At 34.5% G+C, this 23,052-nt stretch overlaps 2 protein-coding genes across 5 annotated transcripts; one reads left to right on the top strand and one right to left on the bottom strand.

Annotated features, from left to right (window-relative positions):
• Nucleotides 1–7,168, bottom strand: si:dkey-45k15.1 (tumor necrosis factor alpha-induced protein 2). 2 transcript variants are annotated; one of them, XM_047813040.1, is made up of 14 exons: nucleotides 6,784–7,168; nucleotides 6,053–6,213; nucleotides 5,642–5,824; nucleotides 4,892–5,501; nucleotides 4,690–4,804; nucleotides 4,477–4,605; nucleotides 4,263–4,363; nucleotides 4,007–4,120; nucleotides 3,765–3,888; nucleotides 3,546–3,668; nucleotides 3,308–3,460; nucleotides 3,089–3,210; nucleotides 2,842–2,995; nucleotides 1–2,609 (listed from the first exon to the last, which is right to left on the bottom strand). In XM_047813040.1, the coding sequence occupies exons 2-14, from the start codon at nucleotides 6,210–6,212 to the stop codon at nucleotides 2,607–2,609; spliced, it is 2,091 nt and encodes a 696-aa protein (XP_047668996.1). In that variant the 5' UTR covers nucleotide 6,213; nucleotides 6,784–7,168; the 3' UTR covers nucleotides 1–2,606. The 2 variants fall into 2 exon arrangements, with proteins under 2 accessions (XP_047668996.1, XP_026997614.2); XM_027141813.2 differs by having other exon boundaries at nucleotides 4,477–4,608; nucleotides 6,784–7,166.
• Nucleotides 7,169–7,491: 323 nt separating this feature from the next.
• On the top strand, nucleotides 7,492–22,987 carry exoc3l4 (exocyst complex component 3-like 4). 3 transcript variants are annotated; one of them, XM_027142120.2, is made up of 13 exons: nucleotides 7,497–7,738; nucleotides 10,905–11,192; nucleotides 12,661–12,849; nucleotides 13,087–13,702; nucleotides 14,316–14,433; nucleotides 14,547–14,672; nucleotides 14,767–14,867; nucleotides 15,275–15,373; nucleotides 17,863–17,986; nucleotides 18,112–18,234; nucleotides 19,465–19,617; nucleotides 20,785–20,903; nucleotides 21,558–22,987. In XM_027142120.2, exons 2-13 carry the CDS (start codon nucleotides 11,045–11,047, stop codon nucleotides 21,754–21,756), a joined length of 2,115 nt encoding a protein of 704 aa, XP_026997921.2. In that variant the 5' UTR covers nucleotides 7,497–7,738; nucleotides 10,905–11,044; the 3' UTR covers nucleotides 21,757–22,987. The 3 variants fall into 3 exon arrangements, with proteins under 3 accessions (XP_047668681.1, XP_026997921.2, XP_026997920.2); XM_027142119.2 differs by having other exon boundaries at nucleotides 7,497–7,989; XM_047812725.1 differs by lacking the exon at nucleotides 19,465–19,617 and having other exon boundaries at nucleotides 7,492–7,989.
• Nucleotides 22,988–23,052: the final 65 nt, after the last annotated feature.

The raw sequence follows: 23,052 nt of genomic DNA, 5'->3' as shown, positions 1-23,052 counted from the left end.
TTAAATTTAAAAGTACCTTTATTAAGATGATTTCCATGGCACAATGTTTCAGAAACATGAAAGAATTGCAACAATAAAGAAATCACCTTCAGAATGATATACGGTAAGTTATAATAGATCAAAAGAGCACCATATTACTTTGAAACTATTAGCTATAAGTCATACTGGATTATAACATGCAACAACTGCAGTAGCTTTCCATCTAGTGGCAACTAATAGTGATGCACAAAGAAAAATGTATCAGTTAGGAATACGAGTTTCATAAACGTATACAAAACCACAGTACCTGAGGATATATTCGTTTTTAAATTGACCTTAACATATAAAACAACAGAAATACAAAAACAGAAATGTATTCTGTTTAAATATGAATTCACAAATTTCAAACACACCTTTAACCCAAGTAGAATTACTTTTTAAAACACCCAACACCTCATATACTATGGTGTAAAGACCTATTTCACAAACAGAATTATTTCATATTCTCCTATTTGTCATCTTTGTTATTTATTAACATCTAGAATTTTCTAAGTATTCACATGTTGTTCTATGTATTCACATTCTATATATTCACATGTGTTTCCACTACAAACTCCATTGAACTGTGTTTCATAGTATAACATTTCCACACTCAACTTCCCAAAATTACACTCACTATATTTGATCATTGTTGCAAGAAGGCTGTCCTACTTCTGTAAAAAAAATAAAAATAAATAAATAATAAAAAAAAATTCAACAATTACTTTCAGGTAAGAATAAAAATGGACTACATAAAAATGTAGTATGCAGTAATATGTAGTAATTACTAAGTAAATAATTAACAGCAAGGTATTACTGGTGAAACACACAAGATTAATTGGTCTTCAGAGCAGATGTTGCTACTTATCATTCTGGTAAGGGTTATAAGGCCATTTAAAATTCTGTTTTACAGTGAGAGGGATTGTTTACAAATGTATTTCCTTCAAGACAGTTGCCAATATTTCTAGGATTAGGGGTCCAAGGAAAAAATCCGTCCAAGATCAGACACTTTAATGCTCAGGTAATGTAATGTAATGAAAAACCCAAGCACTATAGCCAGATAAGAATTTAGACAGTGCTTTTCGTAATATTGTTTGTGTACGAAGCAATCAAAATGTGATTAAAGAGTCAATTTTCAGCTTTGTTTTGTTTTACTGTTTTAATCATCTAAGAATTACATATATTTTACATAGTCCTGTCATTTTCACATTATCGAAGATAATTGGACATATGACTGTCAAGCAACTTAATGGTCATGTGTGACCTGTTTCCTCGCTATTTTATGACAAATTAAGAAGGCAGTAGTTTTGGAGTTGATCCAAAGAGGTTCTCTTAATATGACGTCAAAAGAGACATTAATGCAAGTAAAGAAGGCCATTATTAGGCTAAGCAAACCAGCAAGTCAACACCTGAATGTCTAAAGAAGACAAAAATTCAGGTGCAGAATTGCCAAGTCCTCATCCTGAATTCGTCTAAAAGGTGGTTCGACATGTTACTGAATTCTAGGGTTTAGTTATAGGGTTTAGTTACTTTTCCTATATGGTTTCTGAGTTTTGATTTACTTTTTGGGGAACAATTAGATCTGTTTAATTTTTTGTTATTATCACGAGATTTTTTTTTTTTTTTTGAGAAAAGTTGATAAGGACCACACGTTTGTAATTATGGATTGATATTAAAAACATAGATCTAAAGGAGGGTGTTCTTTCTTTTTTCCACAATTGTAAATTTTTTGTGTGTATGTACATATATACTTTTGGGGCTAAACATCTGAGACTTTTTTAATCCCTTAAAAGTGGAAATAGAATTTTATATTTTTTAAATATTTAAAACAAAGAAAGTACATTTTACAATATCTTGAATATTTAATTTTAAATCTTAAATTTAAATTTTAAAGGTCTTTATTAAATGTAAGCAAATTTGTGATAGTGACCATATTAACTGCTTTTAACAAACTGTTCAGTAATTTTATTAATTTGATACACTAGTGAGTGAAGCGCACTGAGGTCTCTGAATTAGCATTATTGTGTTTATCAATGTATAAATGTTTATAATTTGGTATGTAATGATGAGATTTTTTATCTGAATAGATAATATCTACTTTTAACAATTTCACAGCACCACTTGTTTGCAATCTCACACATAGTTTAAGCTCTTTACCTGAATTTATCTGAATTTTGCGTTGAACTGCTGCCACATAATTGCTTAATAAGATAATTGTATGTTATGCATTATATATACTGTACATAAGAAACAACACAAAAACATTATTCCTGTTGGCTATTAATAGTGATTAATAACCCAAGGCTTGTTTTTTTTTTTTGTTTTTTTTTTTTTGCTCTCACAGTTTTAATTGTAATATATTTGTTTCATTAATTCTTGTGTTTTCCCCTGTTAGGTGTTGTTTATTTATGACCTTATCAGTGGCTTGACTACATTTTTTTGAATGCTTTTTTGGATTGGTTTGTTTGTTTGTTAAATAAAATCTGCACTTGCATCCAACCCAGACCACCTTCATGACACAATTGATGTAATGATTAAGGTCATCAAGGCTTAGTTACTTTTAGAAGGCCACCAGGCTGATGTTTGTTTCACTAAAAATAAAAATAAAAATAATTAAAATACATCATAACACACTGAAAACTGCATACATGTGTTGTTACAGAAAAATATACTATTTTATTTATAAACATAATTATTATGTACAGTGGTAATTGTCCTAATAGCCTATTCATAACTACAGTATATGATTTATTTCCCCTTATATTTAAAATTATTTCAAAGAAATCAATTTAATATAGCATGTGATTTTTTCTTAATAAGTACCTTGATGTCGCTGAAGAAGGTGTGCTTTCCAGTATTTTCTGTTTTCCCATTGTCAGTGTGACGCTTAAGCTCACTGAAGCACTGCATGACTGACCTCTCAAACTTCAAAAAACCACTGTCTCTGAAGTATAGAATAGCTGAGAGTTGCTTTTTACTAGCGAGTAAAAAAATAATAAGAAGAACATGTTATCTTTATGTGCAGTACTGTTGGATAGACATGTCATAAAGAATGAGAAACTATGCTTGCCTTATGTCAGGGTAATTTTCAACCAGTGGTGTTAAGAAATTCTTTATATCTTTCTCATGTTCCTGTTCAATGATTTTACTGATATGACCTCCTAGTGAGTGAAGCCAATCTAAGGTTGATCCCTGAAATTCCAACATGCATAAATGTTAACATTTTAATACATAATGATGAGTATATGGATTTTTCCATTTGAACATATGGACAGAACCTCTGTCTTACCATTTCACTGAACAGTTTATTAAGCTCAGTCCACTGCTTATTAATTTTCTCGGCAGCCTCCTCATTCTTCTTGCCTTTGCAGGAATATTTATTACTCAGCATTTCTGATATGTACACTTTCACTACATGGTAATGCGCATCATTGGCAAAAGTCTGCAAGGCAAGCCAGTGTTTTCAATAACATGTAACATATTCTTTTCCAAATTAATTAACCAGCAGTTTAAATGATCATGCTCACTTGTGCAGATGGATGTCTCATGGATTTATTGTATCCAGAGTAAGTCTCTATTCTGTTAACTAGTTCATTGAAATCAGTGTCTGTGGTAAGCCATTTCTTGGTCATTAGCTCACCCAAATATTGCTGAAAAAGAGAAAGACATAGTTGTCCACATTAACTGGATCATTCAGATTCATTCAGAAACTCTGACATTCAGAATTTCACTTCAAATTCCCCCACCTTGATTTCTGCTTTAAATTGCTCCAGTAAAGCTTGTCTTAGATGGTCAATGAGTACATCCATCTCTATCACAAGCTCTTCCATTTGTCTTGGGCACTTCTTTCTATAGCCGTCCATGTGCTCTCTGGATCAGAAACAATCATTATAGAATATTTATCAAGTCTTGACTCAAAAGTAAATCATGTGGTGAATTACCTGCCCAAGCATATTTAACAAATTAATTAATTTTACTGAAGACTTACTTGAGCAAGCTAAAGCTGTTGATATAGGCAATGTGATATTCAGCCCACAGACAGCAGTCCAGTAAGTCTGAGCCCAACAAGGAGAGGCTCTGCTTTGAAAACTCATCTTCAAATCTTGACCAGAGAAAAAGTGACACTAGAAATGTGTACCTTGGTGGTAAACTAAATTTGAGTCCGGTTTTATATTTAGAGATTACAATAAATGCAATAGATGAAAGCTACATCTATCATGTCAGTATGTAAGAGCTTTGTTTACCTTTTGGGAAAGTGTTTCAGAACTTCCATACATTTGCATATTGCCATCTTTTCCAGATTCTCGTCGATCTTTGCACAATTATCAGAATATGTCTTGATCATCTACATGTAAAAGAGTGTGTTGAGTTTACCTTCAAATTTTATAAAATTCCACCTGCTATCTGTGTCAAATAGGTATTAAGATTTTTAAGAACTGAACTAAGATTTTTACATACTTCACAGACATTTGTGTGAACTTCAGAGCTGAGAAATATTCCGTCTTTTGTACTCTTGGGTGTTACTTTCTTCTTCCATACTTCCTCCTGTTCAGCATTCATGACACTGTCCAGTGAGTCATATAGAGTCTTCTGATTAAAAAAAAAGTTATACACACCGTTAGCAACAAAACAAAGCATTTTATTGCTGAGGTCAGTATGGTTGTTACTTACATGTAGACGGTCACAATATGCTTTCTTTATCTGGCCAAGCAAATCATCAGATATTGTGAGAGATTTCTGATCTTTCATCTCAGGCTGCAATGAAGGACTGCTGAGAATCATCTCACTGTAAGACACAATGTTAATGGTAAATTTCAATTAATTGTCCACCTATTCAATAGGAAAGTATTTAATACTCACTGCAACTTCTCACCTATGATAGCGGTTGATAACAAAATCCAGCATGTCATTATAATCTTTCAGTTCTGTGACCTTTCCCAGAAGTACTTTTAGGTGTTCACCTACATACTCATGACAAGCTGAAGCATAGGTTTCGAACACTAGGAAATTCTGTGGATACAAATTCAAAATTTCTGCCTTTACCTTCACCAGCAACTCCACAATCATTTTACCCAAAAGCTCCAATTGTACTCCAACACAGGGAACATTTTGCTTTAGATTAATCTTCCCAAGTGTCTCTTTAACTCCTTGTTGTATTGCAGCCCTCCAGGCACCTCTCCAATCCCCCACTCTCTCCACATCTCTTTCTCTATTTTCCTTATCTTGAATGATGCCAGCCACCTGCACCAGTAGATCATTGTTGCAAGAAGGCTGGACACAGGATTGATAGACAATATTAATAACTTTTTCCTTCAGGTTGTTGTAGAGGAAATTCAGGTCTTTCTTTTTATGGACTAATTTCACTGGAGAAGCTTCCTGCCCCAGTGCTTCCTGCTCACATTGAATCTCCTTCTGCAGAGTGAGTATATTAAGATAGGCCTCTTTTAAGGCTGCTTTTTCAATGAGACCATCTATCTCCATTACTGCACAAAGAGATATGAAAGAAAATGTTTAAAATTAGAAAAATATAACGATTGTTTGACACATTTAGAGATATACATCCTAACTGATTGATCCGATTGATAAGACTTTAGTAAACTTTATTACTTAATAAAGTACTTACCTGACAAAGATGATGACAAAATGTTAAAGGTGAAATCACAGTCGTTAGTGATTTCTTTCTCCATTACTGTACCAGTTGTGGCACCCTGTTCTAGTACAGATTCCTTCAATGTACATTCTTTAGACTTTCGCTTAAAACTTTTCCAACTTCTCCACCTAAAGCCATCTTCTGTTGTAGGTGACTCTAAACAACAAATAAATTCTTACCAACTGCACTTCTACACTCCTTCGAAAGTTCTTAAGACATTAATTGTAAGTGTAGATTTAAATATCTACAAATGTATTTTTAACTTTTAAATGTTACATGTAAAACAGCTCTGTTACAGCACTCTTTTTCATACTACATACTTTCTTTTTATACTATTATTCAGCCATGTAATAGAAAAGTGGTAGTAAAGTGAATTCAATTTACTTTGTGTGTCAGGAGACATAGGCCTGGTATTTGAGACAGTGCCATCTGCTGTTGCCACTTCATTTTCTCTCTTTTTATTTATTGAGAATTTCCTTATTAAGGTCATCATAGTCCCTGAGGCACTTGGGCTCTTTTTAGCATCATTTTCACTTTCTGCCATTCTGTGAGCACAGATATCATAGATGAGATTTGCAGAAGAACATCCATATCTATCTATCTATCTATCTATCTATCTATCTATCTATCTATCTACCTATCTATCTATCTATCTATCTATCTATATATATATATATATATATATATATATATATATATATATATATATATATATATATATATATAGAGAGAGAGAGAGAGAGAGAGAGAGAGAGAGAGAGAGAGAGAGTGAAAAAGACACAACGCACTGAAACACACACACACACACACACACACACACACACACACACACACACACACACACACACACACAAACACACACACACACACACACACACACTCACCGTAAGAACACTTTCCAAAACCTACGCGTTACCTTTTTAAAAACACACACCTACTGTACGTGTAATAGGTCGATCGAAGGACGGTACATTGAATAAAAAAAAATATCCCAAATCATGTGTTACTACACATATTTCTATGAATCCGACGTTAATACAACCGTTTTGTTATATGCTAGAACGTTTACTAACAATAGGAAATAGAAAAAGTACTTTATACGGAAAATTACTCACCTGAGCTTACGTGAAAACTGCAGGCGCTGTTACTTTCAATTTCTCCTGTCCCACCTACTGGGTAAACGTCACCTGTAAAAAAAATATCACCATGTCCTGAAAGAAAATATACGTTATTTACTTACTAGTTAGACAGTAAGTTAGTTATTTATTTAGTAAGTTAGAAGGTATAATTAAACATTAGCAGCACATTAAAGCACCGAGATTATGACTGGAACTGGACTTAATATTATTGCTAGGTAACTAGTCACAATAACACAAGTGACAATAAAGTTGGATCTATCTATCTATCTATCTATCTATCTATCTATCTATCTATCTATCTATCTATCTATCTATCTATCTATCTATCTATCTATCTATCTATCAGCCAGTCTGTCTGTCTGTCTGTCTATCTATCTCTCTGTCAGTATGTCTGTCTGTCTGTCTGTCTGTCTAGCTACCTATATATAGCTTTTCAGAGATATATATGTAGACATGCATGAATTTTACTGATACAACGTTTCACTCTACTATAAAATCAGAAAAATGGGTACATTTACTCTAGTTTTCTTTATTTTCTGATTTTCTTTTAATGTCAGCCACAAGTTATTATGTGGTTTATTTAAATCGGCTTTTTTTTTTTTCTTTTTTTTTTTTTTGCAAGCCGTAAGCAAAACAGTGTCTCCTCCCATTAAAAATCATTAACAGCAGCTCTGGTTATTCAGTAACACGAGAAAAAGGCATTTTAAACACATTTTCCCTTTACCGAGGTCATGGGCATATAGAGTAGTGTGTTTTCAGTGCATAGTATACATGCATAAATCTGTATAATTAGTATATATGTAGCTATATTTAGGGATTAGATCTGAATGTGCGCGAAAATAGGAAGTCGTTTCAACCACAGTCTGTATTTATGCATAAATATAACTGACGGTTGTGTTCGTCTTCTAAGCTACACCCATGTGCACTTACGGTAAGAACAAGGCTTGTTTTGTTTTGTTTTGTTTTTTTTTGTTTCGTTTTTTTTTTTATCAAACACCTGACTGAAGTGGTGTGTAGCTTTAATGACTGTGGTGTGCTCATACTGAAGGGCAGGTGGTTTCCGAAGGTGTAAACGAAAGGTAAATGTTAGATCAGGTAGGTTCTTATCGCGGAAAGGGAAAGGAATTGCGCATTTGAGGCTTTGTTGTCTCGTCACAACTTAACTCATCAATAGAGCTTATGGTAAGTGTTTTTTTAATTTACTGCATCATATGATATGCTATTTAACCACAATAATAGTGTTTTGCTAACTTTTTAGAGTGGCAACAGGGTTAATACTCTGTTATCTCTGTTATCTCTGTTGATCTGTGAAAGTCTTGTTTTGAAAGACCTGAAGGTTAAACAGTGTCTCTACAGTGTGGGAGAAGTTTGTCCTTTTGTGCATCTTAAACCTTACAGACTTTAAGGCTATTAGAAATAGTTTGCTGTCACTAAAATGTAATATAGTCTAAGCTCTTTTTTTTTTAGTTTTTTTTTTTAGTTTTCTAAATAACTGGTTTATGGTTAAAATGGGCAGCAGGTTTTCTAAGTGTAAACAAAGTTCGAAAGGTATCCAGATTTAAAAGCTGATTTAATGTTCATATTGTGTGAACTAACGTACATGCTAAAAATGTATTCAAGGTGCTTCTGAATGCATTGTTTAGATCAAATGTGCACTTTGAAATGCAGTGAAATGAAATGAAACTGCCTGGGTAGGATTTCCCTGACTCATTATCTCCTTTGTGCTTCTTTTAAATCATTTAAGATCAGTTACAATCAGATTCCATTCATGTGGGGCTTTTTTTGTGTGGATTTCTTGTCTTACTGGCTTGTGCATTGTGTTCTCATATTTGGTATTGTGCATGGAATTTTTTTTTTTAATTATCTTCAGTATCGGCTTTATCCTGGTCAGGGTCATGGTGAATCCGGAGTCTGTCCTATTCACATGGCCAATTTAGAGTAGCTTGTCCTATAATGGTTTTGAAAAAAACAAAAAACAGGGGAACACGTATGGACATGGAGAGAGCATGCAAAACTCCACACATAGGGTAACTACAGTTTAAATGGGGATCCTGACACTGTGAGACAGCAAAATTCAAGCTGTGACCATATACAGTACAGACCAAAAGTTTGGATACACCTTCTCATTCAAAGTGTTTTCTTTATTTTCATGACTATGAAAATTGTAGATTCACACTGAAGGCATCAAAACTAGGTTCTTCAATGTAGCCACCTTTTGCTTTGATTATTGCTTTGCACACTCTTGGCATTCTCTTGATGAGCTTCAAGAGGTAGTCCCCAAGTGAAAGTGTCCCCAAGTGCAGTCACAAAAACCATCAAGCGCTACAAAGAAACTGGCTCACATGCGGACCGCCCCAGGAAAAACTCTTTGAATGAGAAGGTGTGTCCAAACTTTTGGTCTGTACTGTAAATTACATAAAGCAGCAGGGGTGGAAAATATTAGGGTTATGTGTACTTTACTCAGGTGTTATTGAATAAATACTTGTACTCTTATAGCTACCTATTTTTGTCATTGACAGTCTCACACAACCTGAAACTCCTGTCTGCCCCTCTGCATGCATGAGATCACAAACGCCAATGATTGGCTAGTGTAGCTGCAGCCGATAGGGGAGATAGTGTAGGCTTCCCCTCCCTTCCACAGAGGCTGTGGTACAGTATAATTTATTTGCCTTAACATTTGCCTTGAGACACATGCATAATGTGGCTGAGGAAACAATTCTTCACTTTACCCGAATTTAACCGAGTCTCAAATCAGAAAGTGCTGAGTGAATTATTCCAGATAATTCTCCTGTTAGCAGAAAAAACTTTTAACTTGGCAAAAAAACAGAAGAAACACTGACAGTGCATTCCTAGGAACTACATGAAGTTTTAAGTTGCTTGATTTGTCTAGCAAATCATCTAGATAAAATTTGATTCTCATTAAAGTGACTGCATTCATGACTAATAATATAAAGCATTATGAGCCAAATATTTAGCATATTTATAAAGTTACAACTTTTTTACAGTCTTTCCAGCAGCATATCTTTTAGGTAAATTTTCATTTACATAAATCAAGAGCTGAAGTAAAGTAGCTGAATGTAAGAGTGTGTTTGAAAGTATTGCCATCACAGTTCTTGCAAATACGTCTGGTTTAAAACACTAGAGTTTCTGGGGGTGGAGGTTTGTGTGCATGAGTGGGCTCCAGGAGTTACAAAATAGTGTTCAAATCTGATTTAACTCTAACCTGTTGTATGTAACTGTTAGATACCTTAACTCGCATAATGCATTTTTACATGTGGATGCTTTTTGAATTTATGCCAGGTATGATTTATACTTTAATACAGTTGCTTTGTAAATTTTCTGCTACTGGAAATTCATAAGGACCTGAGGGATTCATTACTGGCACATATTTGTGTGGTTTTTTTTTTTTTGTTGTTGTTTTTTTGTTTTTTTTTAGGGTATTTCAGTGCTGTTAATCTGGGTCAAGAAATAGAAATAAAAAAGGTAGAATCTCGGCAGAGATTGCGGCATGGCAAAAGTGTGTGTTTTACACTCTTTCCACTCTTCACATTATGAGATTGGAGAGAGCACAACGCATAAGCTTTAATTCTATGCAATGCTGGACAAATTTGGTCTTATTAAAACTGTCCATTTCCCTGACATTCTTGTAGAACCCTTGGCTGATTTTCCCCCTTAAGGAGCACATAAAGTTTCTATGTACCCTATAATAAATTGTGGTTCCTAATCAGAAATGTGTAGTATTAAAATAGAAAGATTTTAGGAGGAAGACTTAATTATTCAATTTTTCTTTTAAGTGCATACTGTAGAGATTTTTAATAAAATATTTTTTCAAATATTCAAATTATAGGGCATCATAAAGGTATTATATTAATCAATTATGGAATGTTATTTAGCATTTCACATTACTTTGAAAGTCATTACTTGAATACAGCATTGTAATATAGTGTTGTTGTGGAATCATCTTCCCCCTCTCAGGGCAAATTATAAGTTTTCGGGTAAAAAAAAAGATCATGCTGTTGAAAAGAAAAAATCAGCTCACATTAATTGATTATTTTTTCAGTATATCTCCTTTAATTTTTGCTTTCACTCCCGTATAGATCACAGAGCTTTGCTTGGAAGGATAGCAGATAATGTAAGAGGTGAAGCTGATGGACTTAGTGACATTTAAGTATGTGGTGAGGACGCAACTGAAAAGAAAAAAAAAAACAAACAGAAAAATTCCAGAAAGAAGAACAGCATGAAGTCCTTCAAGAAAACTTTGCAACAAGTTGGAGGGATCAGTCCTCTGAAAAACAAAGAACCCAATACCAAATTAGAGAATACAAACAATGGAAATGAGCTGGGTAATTCCTCTGAAGATCCAGTACAATCTCCAACTTCACCAAGTAAATATTACAATTCCAAAACATTTCTTGTCCTGGTCTTACGATAGCTATATTTTTAATCATACAATGGTGTGAAAAAGTGTTGGCCCCTTCCTGATTTTTTTTTATCACTTTTTTATTCCTGATTTTGTCTGTCACACTTAAATGTTTCAGATCATCAAACAAATGTAAATATTAGTCAAAGATAACACAGGTAAACACAACATGCAGTCTTTTAAATGAAAGTTTTTATTATCAAGGGAAAACAAAATGCAACCTACATGGCCCTGTGTGAAAAAGTGCTTGCCCCCTAAACCTAACAACTGGCTGCACAACCCTTAGCAGCAAGAACTGCATTCAAGCGTTTGCGATAACTTGAAATGGGTCTGTTACAGTGCTGTGGAGAAATTTTGGTCGATTCATCTTTGCAGAATTGTTGTAATTCAGCCACATCGGAGGGTTTTCGAGCATGAACCGCCTTTTTAAGGTCATGCCACTTCATCTCAATAGGATTCAGGTCAGGACTTTGACTAGGCCACTCCAAAGTCTTCATTTGGTTTTTCTTCTGCCATTCAGGGGTGGACTTCCTGATGTGTTTTGGGTCATTGTCCTGCTGCAGAACCCAAGTTCGCTTTAGCTTGTGGTCATGAACAGTTGGCCGCACATTTTCCATCAGGATTTTTTGGTAGGCAGCAGAATTCATGGTTCCATTTATCACAGCAAGTCTTCCAGTTCCTGAAGCAGCAAAACAGCCCCAGACCATCACACTACCGCCACCATATTTTTCTGTTGGTATGATGCTTTTTTTCTGAAATGCGGTGTTACTTTTATGCCAGATGTATTTTTCCAAAAGTCTTGGGGATCATCAAGATGTTTCCTGGCAAATCTGAGATGAGCCTTTATGTTCTTTTTGCTCAGCAGCAGTTTTTGTCTTGGAACTCTGCCATGCAGGGTATTTTTGCAGGGCAAACACTTTTTCACACAGGGCCATGTGGTTTTGAATTTTGTTTACCCTTAATAATAAAAACCTTCATTTAAAAACTGCATGGTGTGTTTACTTGTGTTGTTGAACATTGAAGTATGACAAACGTACAAAAAAATAAAAAATCAGGAAGGGGACAAACACTTTTTCACTCCACTGTATATCTGAACAAATAAATATATCACTGTGCAGCCTGAAATGTACTATCCAAGGTGTAATTTACAAAATGTAGCATGTCTTATTTTTCATCTTTTTTGTTCATTAAATAATAGGATTAGCTAATTAATTGTAATAAATTTCTTATACTTGTTTTAAAAAAGTACAAAATTCACATTAGCCTGACAAACAGATATGCACTGAATGTCAGCTGCCAAATCCTGGTTCTTTGTAAACTCTATATATCCCTGTCTTTTTCTCCTTCCACTTTGTATATTGCTTTGCATTCTTTAGAGGATCTGTGGTGTTGTAGTCCTGTTTAAACTTGTCCTTTTGTTTATGACACAATAGAAGAAGAGTTTACTAAACAGGAATCTGGTAGATGGAGACTTCGCTTTGGGAGTAAAAAAGAAAACCCATGCAAACAGGAGCAGCTGGAGGTGTGCCAAGGGGTTGTGATGATGTCAGAGCTTACAGAAGAAACAGCTGAAGCCTGGAAGGTATACAAGCTACCTGAGATCCCCCTAGTACCTTTGTCAGGTAATTTTCATTTCAAGTTCATTTTTTAAAATAGTTTTTATCTTCCCTGTTTATAGGCAAGGGGAAGGGGTGAGCTTTAAGTCAAAGGTTTACTTTTTTGGATTGTGAGGCTTACATTTCCTATATCGATAGTCAATTTATTAAAAAAAAACTTAAACATTTTGAAGTTTGTCAAATATTCCTGTATATACATTATTGTGACTGATTTTTGTCTGTCTTGCATATCTGTTTGTTTAGTAATGCAGATTAGCAATCTCATTAAAAAAAATATCCTGGAAGAGGCCTATCTCAATATACTCTCCATGCGGGAGGAGTTCCAACGTGAGCTGGAAGCATTGGGTGAAAAATCTTTACCGACTGAACTTTTAAATAAAAAGAAAGACTTGAGTCTACTCAACAACAACTTGAAAGATAAACTTTGTGAAATTGTCCAGCAATCCTCTGCCGAGCCGCCTTGCCATAAAGAGCTGCTAGTGCAGGTGGCTGTCATTATCGAAGAGGAGGAAAACAGAAAAGTTGCAGGGCAGAATGAGGATTGGAGAGAGGTCTGGAGGACTGCAGTAGAGAAAGGTCTGAAAGAGACACTCAAGAAGATTCACCTGGACAGCCATGAGCAAAATGTTTCCTGGTTGGCAATACATTTAGGACTAGTGGGAAAAGTGATTGTTGAGCAGTTGAAGAAAGTAAAAGCAGAGCTTATAAACTCTTACCCACCAAGCTTTAATGTGTTTGAAACATACGTTTCAACCATTAATAAAATTGTTAGAGAACACCTGAAATGGCTTCAGGAAAAAGTGACAGAAGCGAAGGACTGCTACGCTCTTCTGAATTTTATTTTGAACCAGTACCACAGGTCAGGAGCCGGTTTATATTTCCTTCTTGAGTAATTTCAGTCACATTATATGATGTAATGCATGGAGAGTGTCATTATCCATGGAATTCAAAGCTTTTTACAGAGTTTACATACTGACTTAATTATTTTTCAAGCAGTTGGTAAAGAGTTAGTATTATAATGATGTTACTAAAGAACAGCCTTCCTGTTTTTAGACACAAGAAGAAATCATTAGCACTTTAAATTTGCTGAATTAGCTTACTTTTGTAGTAGGTTTATATTCAACAGTTTTGAATACTGTTATCATGCTTTTTTCCCCACATATCACTTTATGCTGGTAAACAATGACCCCATTTGAAGGTTTAGTTGTGAATGTTTGATTATTGTTAGACACTGTAATACATCTATACACAGTTCCCTAACACACCTTAATACTTTCAAATACATAAACAACTCAAATGACAGCAAATTTACTTATACACAATCCAGTATCTTAAAAAAAACCTTACCTCATCTTATAAAGACTACTAACATATTATGCTGCTATAATATTATATTACTGCCTTGATAAACAAGCTGAAACTTATTTTAACATTTTAAAACTGTAGAGATGATTATTCTGACCATGTTACAGTGAAAAGATGATGGGAAACACTTCCTTGCAGCCAGAATTAAAGGAGGACCTGAAAACTCTCAAACTAGAGGATGATTTTCTAGATAAGATCAAGAATGCATATTGTAATTACTTACAGGTAAGATACAGATGTACAGTATACAGATACTGCTTGAAGTTTTGTACCACTGAAACAAAACTGCTGCAAACAATTAACACACTCTGAAATGAAAGATTCCTTGTTTTTAACAGGTAGATGTGAGATCATCTCTGGACAACATAATTAAGCTAGAGCATGATGAGATGTGGAAGGAAAAAAATAAACCACAGATTAATGAGGAACTTTACCTCTCTCACATTCACATGGACATCTTGATGGTACATGCAGATACAAGCAGTACATGCAATGTATCTTTATTACCAATAGGGGGCATATATATCCAACATTATAATTTTTTTCTTATTTCCTCAGAATATTAAAGGACCAATCCAGGCATCAAGTTTGCTTGATATGAACTTGGAGCACAGAGTTATTTGCTGCTACCTTAATGAGCTCAAGGAATTTCCAAAAAGGTTTGCAATTCACTAAGAGTATATTTATTATGAAAATTTAAATGCAAGCTATTTATTATGGAGACCCCCCCATCCCACCAGCTCAGCTTTTCATACCATGTATGAACTGTTTGACAAGTTCAGTTTGTGTGAACTGTTTGACTTTGCCACTCAAACATAGACCCATTGTGTTTACTGTCTCACTCTGTGAAATTGTGGAATTCACTGACTCTTTTTGTCCTATCACTTTCATTATCTGTCAAATTTTATGTGGTGTTGTAAGATCCGAGGGGCTTTTTTTTATGTCAGAGTTCTTCGGAAACAAAAAATCTCTGTCTTTGTTGAAATGATAAGCTGAGGTTTTAAAATCTTTAGATTTCAAGATACCAAATATTGATTAATTTCGCTCTCTCTCTTCCTTTCCGAAGGTTTGAGTCAGCCTTTGTACAATGGAACAAAACTCTTCTGGATCCCTCTCTATGGACTGCATATCATATTACATACATCAACAGCTTCAGAGACTTCAAGTAAGTAGTTTTTTTTAACACACTGTGAATCTCTAACCCAAAATGACGTCAAAGCATCAAAGAATGGAACATGTATTCCGTTTAGTCTCTTTGTCTGGCAAATATCTAAAGTGAAACACAGTAATTAAAGTGCAGTTTTTTCCCAAACTCCCACACACTGAGTTGCTAATGTTTAGGGAGTAAGTAACTCTATTTTGCTATTTTAAAGGTCATATTTTGGAGGTTCCTCCGCTGAATCAGGTGATCTGAGCATGTGGCAAAAATTTAAATCTGCAAGCATTTAAAGCAATTTAATCAGATCCAACAATCTTACTATGTTACTATGTTTTATGACATCTATTACCTGGAGGTCCTGTAGCAAGAGTGCATTTTATTTGTCCTGTCCAATATCTTACAACCCATTTCTGAATTATGTGGCCCCTCTATTTTATTTTATTTTATTCATAAATAAATAGTTACCACTATTAAATGGCATGAATACACATGTTCTATACAATATGCTATAAGTTGTTACTTTAACCACTGAGACAACATCTGAGACAGCACCGTACAGCTATCTTTATTTTAATGTTAACTAGTACATAGTTGAATTATATGTGCTAAATTTATTTGGCTTTATAAAAAATATATGAATTACAAAAAAATGACAATTCAGGTACACAAATTAAAATATAAAAAAGTGTGTGTGTGTGTGTGTGTGTGTGCGCACGTGTGTGTGCACATGTGTGTGTGCGCGTGTGTGTGCGCGTGTGTGTGCGCGCGTGTGTGTGCGCGTATGTGTGTGCGTGTGTGTGTGCGCGTATGTGTGTGCGTGTATGTGTGTGCACCTGTGTGTGTGCGTGTGTGTGCGTGTATGTGTGTGCACCTGTGTGTGTGCGTATGTGTGTGCACATGTGGGTGTGCATATGTGGGTATGATAAGTCATGTGATTTTATGGAAGCAGCAGAGGTTGCACAGAGAAGACTTTCATATAGCTCACATTCACTTTCTTATGGGAAGGTCCCTATAAACTCTAAAACAAAAACAAGCAGAACCAGTCATTTATCTTTAGAACACATTACAGGGCAAACAGGCTACAGTCTGCAAACCAGCTAAGTAACATGATGATAAATAATTAAGAAATCACATACAATGCAAAACCGACATATGTTTATTCATTCATTTATTTTTTTTCTGGTTGATGAAAAGCACACTGGCAACAGGCTGAGAGAATCCCCAGCCTTAGCCCAGACATCTCAATACAAGGTCGCAGATGCCAGCTCCCCCTTATGGGAGATTCCCAAAGGTTCCTGTCAACTGTGAGATATTATCTCTACAACAGGTCCTGGATATTCCAGGGTTTGTCCACCCTGTGGAATTTTTTTGCTCTGTGACATACACCTTTAGTGAATATCCAACCAGGCATTTATTTGTTGCCTGAACCACCTTAACTAAGATCTCTCGATTTTCAGGAGCAGTGATTTGTACTCCAGTGCTCTCCCAGATTGCCAAACTTCTCAACCTTTCAGAGAGATTTAGCCTTCAATTTAAGAACCTCATTGTTGCAACCATAGTCTTTTGGTCACTACCGACATCTCATCACCATAGGTGACAGTAGTGATGTAGCTTGATCGGTAACCATACTGCTAAATCTAGTAACTGAGCTCTTGTTTCAGCACTGATGCAGTAACTGTAACTGCTACCACTGTTCTGATCTGTTTATCAATCCATCCCCTTAGTTGAAGTAAGTGTCCCACTCATTTCTGGAAGAGAATATTATCTGTGTTGATTTTAATATTTAACACTCCCAAAGGCACACACTGAGGCCTGGCTCTAATCTAGGATGGCATAGCTCACTCTTTACCTTTCATGAAATCTTTGTCTGAGGGAAGAGGTCAGAGGTAGTAGTGATATGCAGTAGTGATATACTGAAGTGAAGCTTGTGTGCTTACCAAAATGAGAATCACACAAGCTTCACTTCAGTAGTGTGTCTGTGTTTATGTTAATGTTCAAGCTAATAGAATAATTATTTTTAAAACAAAAAGCTCTATCTCTAAGCTAACAGTTAACCCTAACATTCTGTCTGGATTACATTCTGTCTGTCCATAATCTTAGATAGTTTCCATCAATATACTGGCAAAAATGAGCAGACTAGAATTATGGTCAGGAAAGAATCAATATTTTAAAATGCTCAGTGAGAGCAATATAAAGTAAGCAGCATGGGTGAAAATCCAATAATATTCAAAGAACCCATTTTCAATACATGATGGTATTTGTTTTTGATATCAAGCATAGATGAGCTCTCTATGGAAACTGCCAAAAATAGTTTACCACCCAAACAGCTGCTTTTCACCATGGCTAACCATGCAGTCAGTGTTATAGAAGTGTTGACAATGGCCACAAGGTCTCCAAAATGCCACTACTGTTGTGATTTCTTAGCCAAACCCTAGAAATGTTCTTAACATCATTCATTGGTGTGTGTGTGTTTGTGTGTAATTGTGATTGTCCAGAGAGAACATTGAAAGCTACAGACAGAAGTGCCCAAGTCAGGTAGAACAACTAAGCAAGGAGATAAATGGGCTGGTTAACAGACTGATGCACGCTCTTCTAGAGCATTTCAAAACTGACACTAAGGTAAGGAAAATCATGATTGGACTTCTTTGAGTCATGAATGGACTTTTTTGACTCTTTTGACATATATATATATATATATATGTATTTTGATCATTTAATTTGTGAACTCTTAATACTCTTTATAGCCTCTTCTGAAGATGATGATGACAAGGACGTGGATGTCCACTGAAGAAGACTTTAAAAAATTGTACAAGAGAATTGAAACGCTGTCTCAACAATGCAAACACATGTGTCCCCAATATGTACAGGTAAGGCTGCTTACAATATATATAATACATGTATTTCCCTCTCGTGCTCTCTCTCTCTCTCTTTCCTTCAGGCACACAAACACACACACTGTTATGTAATCATCCAATCGTACAAGAGCAGCACAATTTATGCAGATCCAAATTAAATTATCCAGGCATGCAGATACAAATTAAACGCTTCAGCTGATGTTTTCACCAATGATTAGATCTGAAAATGATTTGGTGTTGATGCCAGAATTTTAGAAACTGATCATTATATAATATTTTAGAACAGATACCCTCAGATTTTTATACACAACAGTCTCACAATGGTGTATAAAACAAAAGACACATCCTTGTTCATGAGAGAGATCAGACTGGTCTGAACTGACAGGAAGTTTATAGTACCTTAAATTATCTTTCTTCACAACTGAGAAAAGTTGAGCAGAAAAGCATCTCAGAATGTGCAGCACATGAAGCCTTGAATAGATTTTGTTAAATTGACTACAACAGAAGAAGACCAGATTAGGACCCACTCCTATCAGCCAAGAATCTGTGTGGTCACAGAAGCTAGACAGTCCTGTTTTAGTAAAAGTGTGCCAATGATGGCCTCAGATTTCTGTTCTTGTCTGACCGAATTTGAACCTCTGCTGTTTCAGCCCATCCACCTTTAAATGTAATTGATGATACTTAGAATTTATTTTGATATTATTTTGTTTCACAACTTGCAAAAAGGGAACACCAGTTACTTACATGTGTATATACAGTATAAAACATATATAATATTTTAATAATTTATTATTTAATACATCACTTTTTTCAAGAAATCTGAATTAAGATCTCTAACTTAGATTTCTTAACTCAGATTTATTTATCTTAAAGGTAATTGGCTCCTCCACTATTAATCCTTGCTTTAACCCATAATTATATGTAGAAAATATTATAAAATACATGTTCAATGTGATTGCAATAGCAGAAAACAATTACAGAAGGTCTTGGGAAATCCTACAGATGACCAAGTAGTCATAGAATAACAGCTAAACCCACATAGTTACAGAAGCTACACAAACATTTCAGCCATTCGCAATGGGAATATTTGTAGTTCCCTATTTTGTTGCTAAAATGGTATTCCCCTTGTGTAACAGTGATGTGAAATTTTTGCATCTTAAGAAAAAAGTGGTATTTGTCAATAAAACAAAAATGTTTTCTTGTTCTTTGTTATCTGTGTGTATTTTGTATGTTTTACTACAGGAATTTGTGAGTGATGTGCATTACTTTGTGGTAAAGGAGTATATATCTCAGTTTATGAAGTATAACTACTCATGCAAAAACAGGAAGAATGAAAAAGCTGCTGCCACTGTAGGAGTGCAATGGGGTGAACTCTGTGAGCTGTTCCAGGAAATGGTACAATAACCACACTTTCTTTCTTTCTCAGGGCATTAAATCATAAAAACATTGTCAAAATATCTGAAGAATTATACCCAGAATCAGAATATTACACATACACTCTTGTTGTAGTTTAAGACACTTTTTGCTAATGTGTACTTTTACAGGATGTTAATGTGTACTTTAAGTTAATTAAGCTTTAATTAAGCTTCCACTATTGTTACTATTGTTGGTGTTTGTGAGTAGCTTTGTACAGTTTGTGTCTTTCTGGCAGCTCAGTCGGTAACTGTCAAGCAGAAAATAAGCATCCTATATGTACTTAATGTTTGGGATTTTATATGGCCCAAGCTTATAATATAGTTCTTATAAAGCTTCATTGTCTTTTGTATACGAAATGAATAAACACGTTCACACCTTTTAATGGCTTGTTCTGAATTAGCAGCAGAATAAACATCAGTGAACTAGATTACTCATGTTTATTTCTTATAGCAGATTTCATAAACATCATATTCATATACTTTAGTAATTTTGCATGGCTGTGTACATTTAAAAGTCATTTCCAGCTGAGCTCTTGCGTCGGTTTGCATCATTTGATGGTTTTTGCATCAACTGTAAAAAATATATATATAAAAATCCCCAGAAGTATTTTCTTCAGGGGATTCAGAAGAATGGGATTTTCACATTTAAACTCATTTTTGTCCATAATCCAATTATTTGACACTCCATATCTCATGACACTGAACTTTTTAATTGTTTTTTTAATTAGCATTTTTTTGTTTGGCTTGCCCCAACTTTGTATATTAGAACTTCAATATAAAAACTAAGTGGGATTATTTAGAAGAAAACAATATAATTTATATTTGTGATAAAAAGAAACAATACAGTCATCAAAAAAAATCAGCTAGGTTTGATGGTTATATGTAACTTACTATGAATAGACAACTTTTCCAGGCAATACTCATACTGTACATCCTAAGCCATGTGCACAATTTCCCGGAGGTTTGTCTAGTTTGTTTAAGACCTTGCTTCCTTCCCATCTGAATAACTCTGTCATTTTGTGTTAGTGGTCACGGTTAATTATTATTCAGTTACTGATTCAGATAGATTCAGATTCTTTTTTCAAACAGTAAGATGATTGTGTACAGGACTAGATTACTACATTGTCTTGCTGTTATTTCTCCACAGAATTCTGTTCAAAACTGGCTCTATCCAGTAGGAGACCATCTGCAAAAGATCATTGGAGAGAAAAAGAGTGAAATAAAGAATTACCTCCTGCCATTTCTTGATGAGTATCCGGATTTCAGGTGAGGTCCCTTTTTTAATCTAGCACCCCAGCTTTCAATATTGTCGAGTTTTAAATTATTTAAATCAAATTGTATACTATAAGTATTTTATTAAAAAAAAAGGATTTTTGCTCTGTAATTTCCAAATAATCCACAGCTCTTATTTTTCAACAGCCCTTATTTTTCAATTAATGAAACAGAATGAATATAACAGTTAATATGATTTTCTGTGCTAATAGTGAACCCATTTTACACAATCAGAGTTCTTTGGCAGAAATTAATTTCCAAATAATTTTTTATCTTATTATTCATACTCTTTATTCGATAAATGTGTGCAAGCTTTAATGAGTCATGCATATTAGCGTAAATGTTATAAGATCTGTTGTTTTAAACACAGACAGGATATTGAGGAGGAAAGGATTTAAAAGGGAGGGAGATGGAATTTCCAGTCATGTTCCCAGAAACCTGCTGACACTGAAGCTACTGTATCTCTATCGGAATCAATTCAGTTTAATTCAGTTTTATATCAATTAACAATAGAGCTCAAACAAAACAGGTTTATACCCCATATAAATTATATTTAGATCCCTAATAAGTAACCCAGATGTGAAAGTAGCAAGGAAAAATCCCCTGAACCAAATGTGATTTAACTGTGTGTTGTTTCCCCATTTCTAGCCAAAAGCATCTCTTGGCAGTACTGTATTTTCGTGGCATTAAACGGGGCAGGCAAAGACAGGTTATCCTGCAGAAGTTTTCTGACCTGCAGCAACGTGCCAGGAATGCTGGAAGTACAAAACATGCACTATTCAATGAGATGGAGGTAGCAGCGAGCCCAGACTGCCTAGTCAATATGCCTTTCTGTTCTTTCTTCTAATTATCTGCTCACAAACTAATCCAAGTAATGCTTGGTGCTGCCAAAAACATTTTTGTTGTATAATGTTTAAGTTAATATAAAGTAATATCAGGGCTTTTAAAACTCACCTGCTAGGGTTTTAGATAAACACATAAAACAGTGGCAGCCATAGGACCTGATTTGCATTAAAGCTGAAATTATGAGATTAGAGCATTTTCGGGTTTATTAAGACATAGAAAGAGCTCATTTGGAAAGAATGTGTAATGACATGGGATAATTGTGTATACAATAAATATTTGGTGCAGGTATAAATATGTGTTCTTCTACAATAATATCTATTTTTAAATGTGAATTTTAGGATTCATGTACTTAGTTTCATGTCTAATAATTGTTCAATTTTATAATGTATTTCTAATTTATTTTCCAATCATGTGACGATAATTGATAAAGATCCTGTGGTTATACTGTGTCTGTTGGAAAAATAATGCTGTATTGTGTTCTACATTTGTATTTTTTTGAAAATCCCCAGCAATGTCAATCACAGGGAAAGATAAAACAGCAATTTCAGATTACAGTATATTGGAACACAAGGGAAACACAGAAAGGAAATGAGAAGATACTGTAAATGAGAGATATCAATTGGGATAGGTCTTGGAATAGAACGAAAATAAAAATTGGCAGTGACAGACTTTACTCACTGTGTAAAGTATTTACAAGAGGCTGTATATAGGAATTTTTTGTGCTGTTGCAGCAGCTTGAATCTGATGACAGTGTACACCTATGTGTGTGGCCTGACTGCAGGAAAATGTGTGAAAATAACCAGTAATTTTTTTAAAGCCTAAAATATTTAATGTATTATTATTATTATTATTATTATTATTATTATTATTATTATTATTATTATTATAGAAACAGTCTTTATTTATGAGGAAATGTGACTTTGTGTCTGTATTTATAAGTATATTGTTAAATAGTTGTTTAACAATATACTTTGTCTATGTTAATTATTAATTATTGATTGTTTATCATTTTTCTGTGAGAACAACCCTCTCATTGGTAAAAATGAAGCTGGGCATTTGATGAAGCAGAACATCTTTGGGTATTACATAGTATACAATCATCTAAATCTAAAATGAAAAATGTAATATCCTTGTATATTCATCTCCATATAGATTTAAAAGAGCAGAAGGCTGGAGAATTAAGGCATTTGGCATGTATACAGTCTAATAAAATAATGTGTCTCTCCTGAAAAGTCTTTCTCGTGGGTGTTTTTTTTGCTACCATAAGTAATGTTTCAGTTACTGAGAGTGTGTCATG

Source organism: Tachysurus fulvidraco, chromosome 4 (genome assembly GCF_022655615.1).
Source record: "Tachysurus fulvidraco isolate hzauxx_2018 chromosome 4, HZAU_PFXX_2.0, whole genome shotgun sequence".
NCBI lineage: Eukaryota > Metazoa > Chordata > Actinopteri > Siluriformes > Bagridae > Tachysurus > Tachysurus fulvidraco.
The sequence above is the reverse complement of the archived record's forward strand: the minus strand, read 5'-3'. Positions and strand labels throughout refer to the sequence as shown.

Coding starts and splice junctions, on each gene's coding strand:
- si:dkey-45k15.1 (XM_027141813.2), bottom strand. CDS start 6,212: ATGGCAGAAAGTGAAAATGATGCTAAAAAGAGCCCAAGTGCCTCAGGG. Junction 3,669..3,764: donor AATTTAAAGCAGAAATCAAG/GTGGGGGAATTT, acceptor TCTCTTTTTCAG/CAATATTTGGGTGAGCTAAT. Junction 3,461..3,545: donor TGAGACATCCATCTGCACAA/GTGAGCATGATC, acceptor CTTGCCTTGCAG/ACTTTTGCCAATGATGCGCA.
- exoc3l4 (XM_027142120.2), top strand. CDS start 11,045: ATGAAGTCCTTCAAGAAAACTTTGCAACAAGTTGGAGGGATCAGTCCT. Junction 11,193..12,660: donor ACAATCTCCAACTTCACCAA/GTAAATATTACA, acceptor ATGACACAATAG/AAGAAGAGTTTACTAAACAG. Junction 13,703..14,315: donor ATTTTGAACCAGTACCACAG/GTCAGGAGCCGG, acceptor ACCATGTTACAG/TGAAAAGATGATGGGAAACA.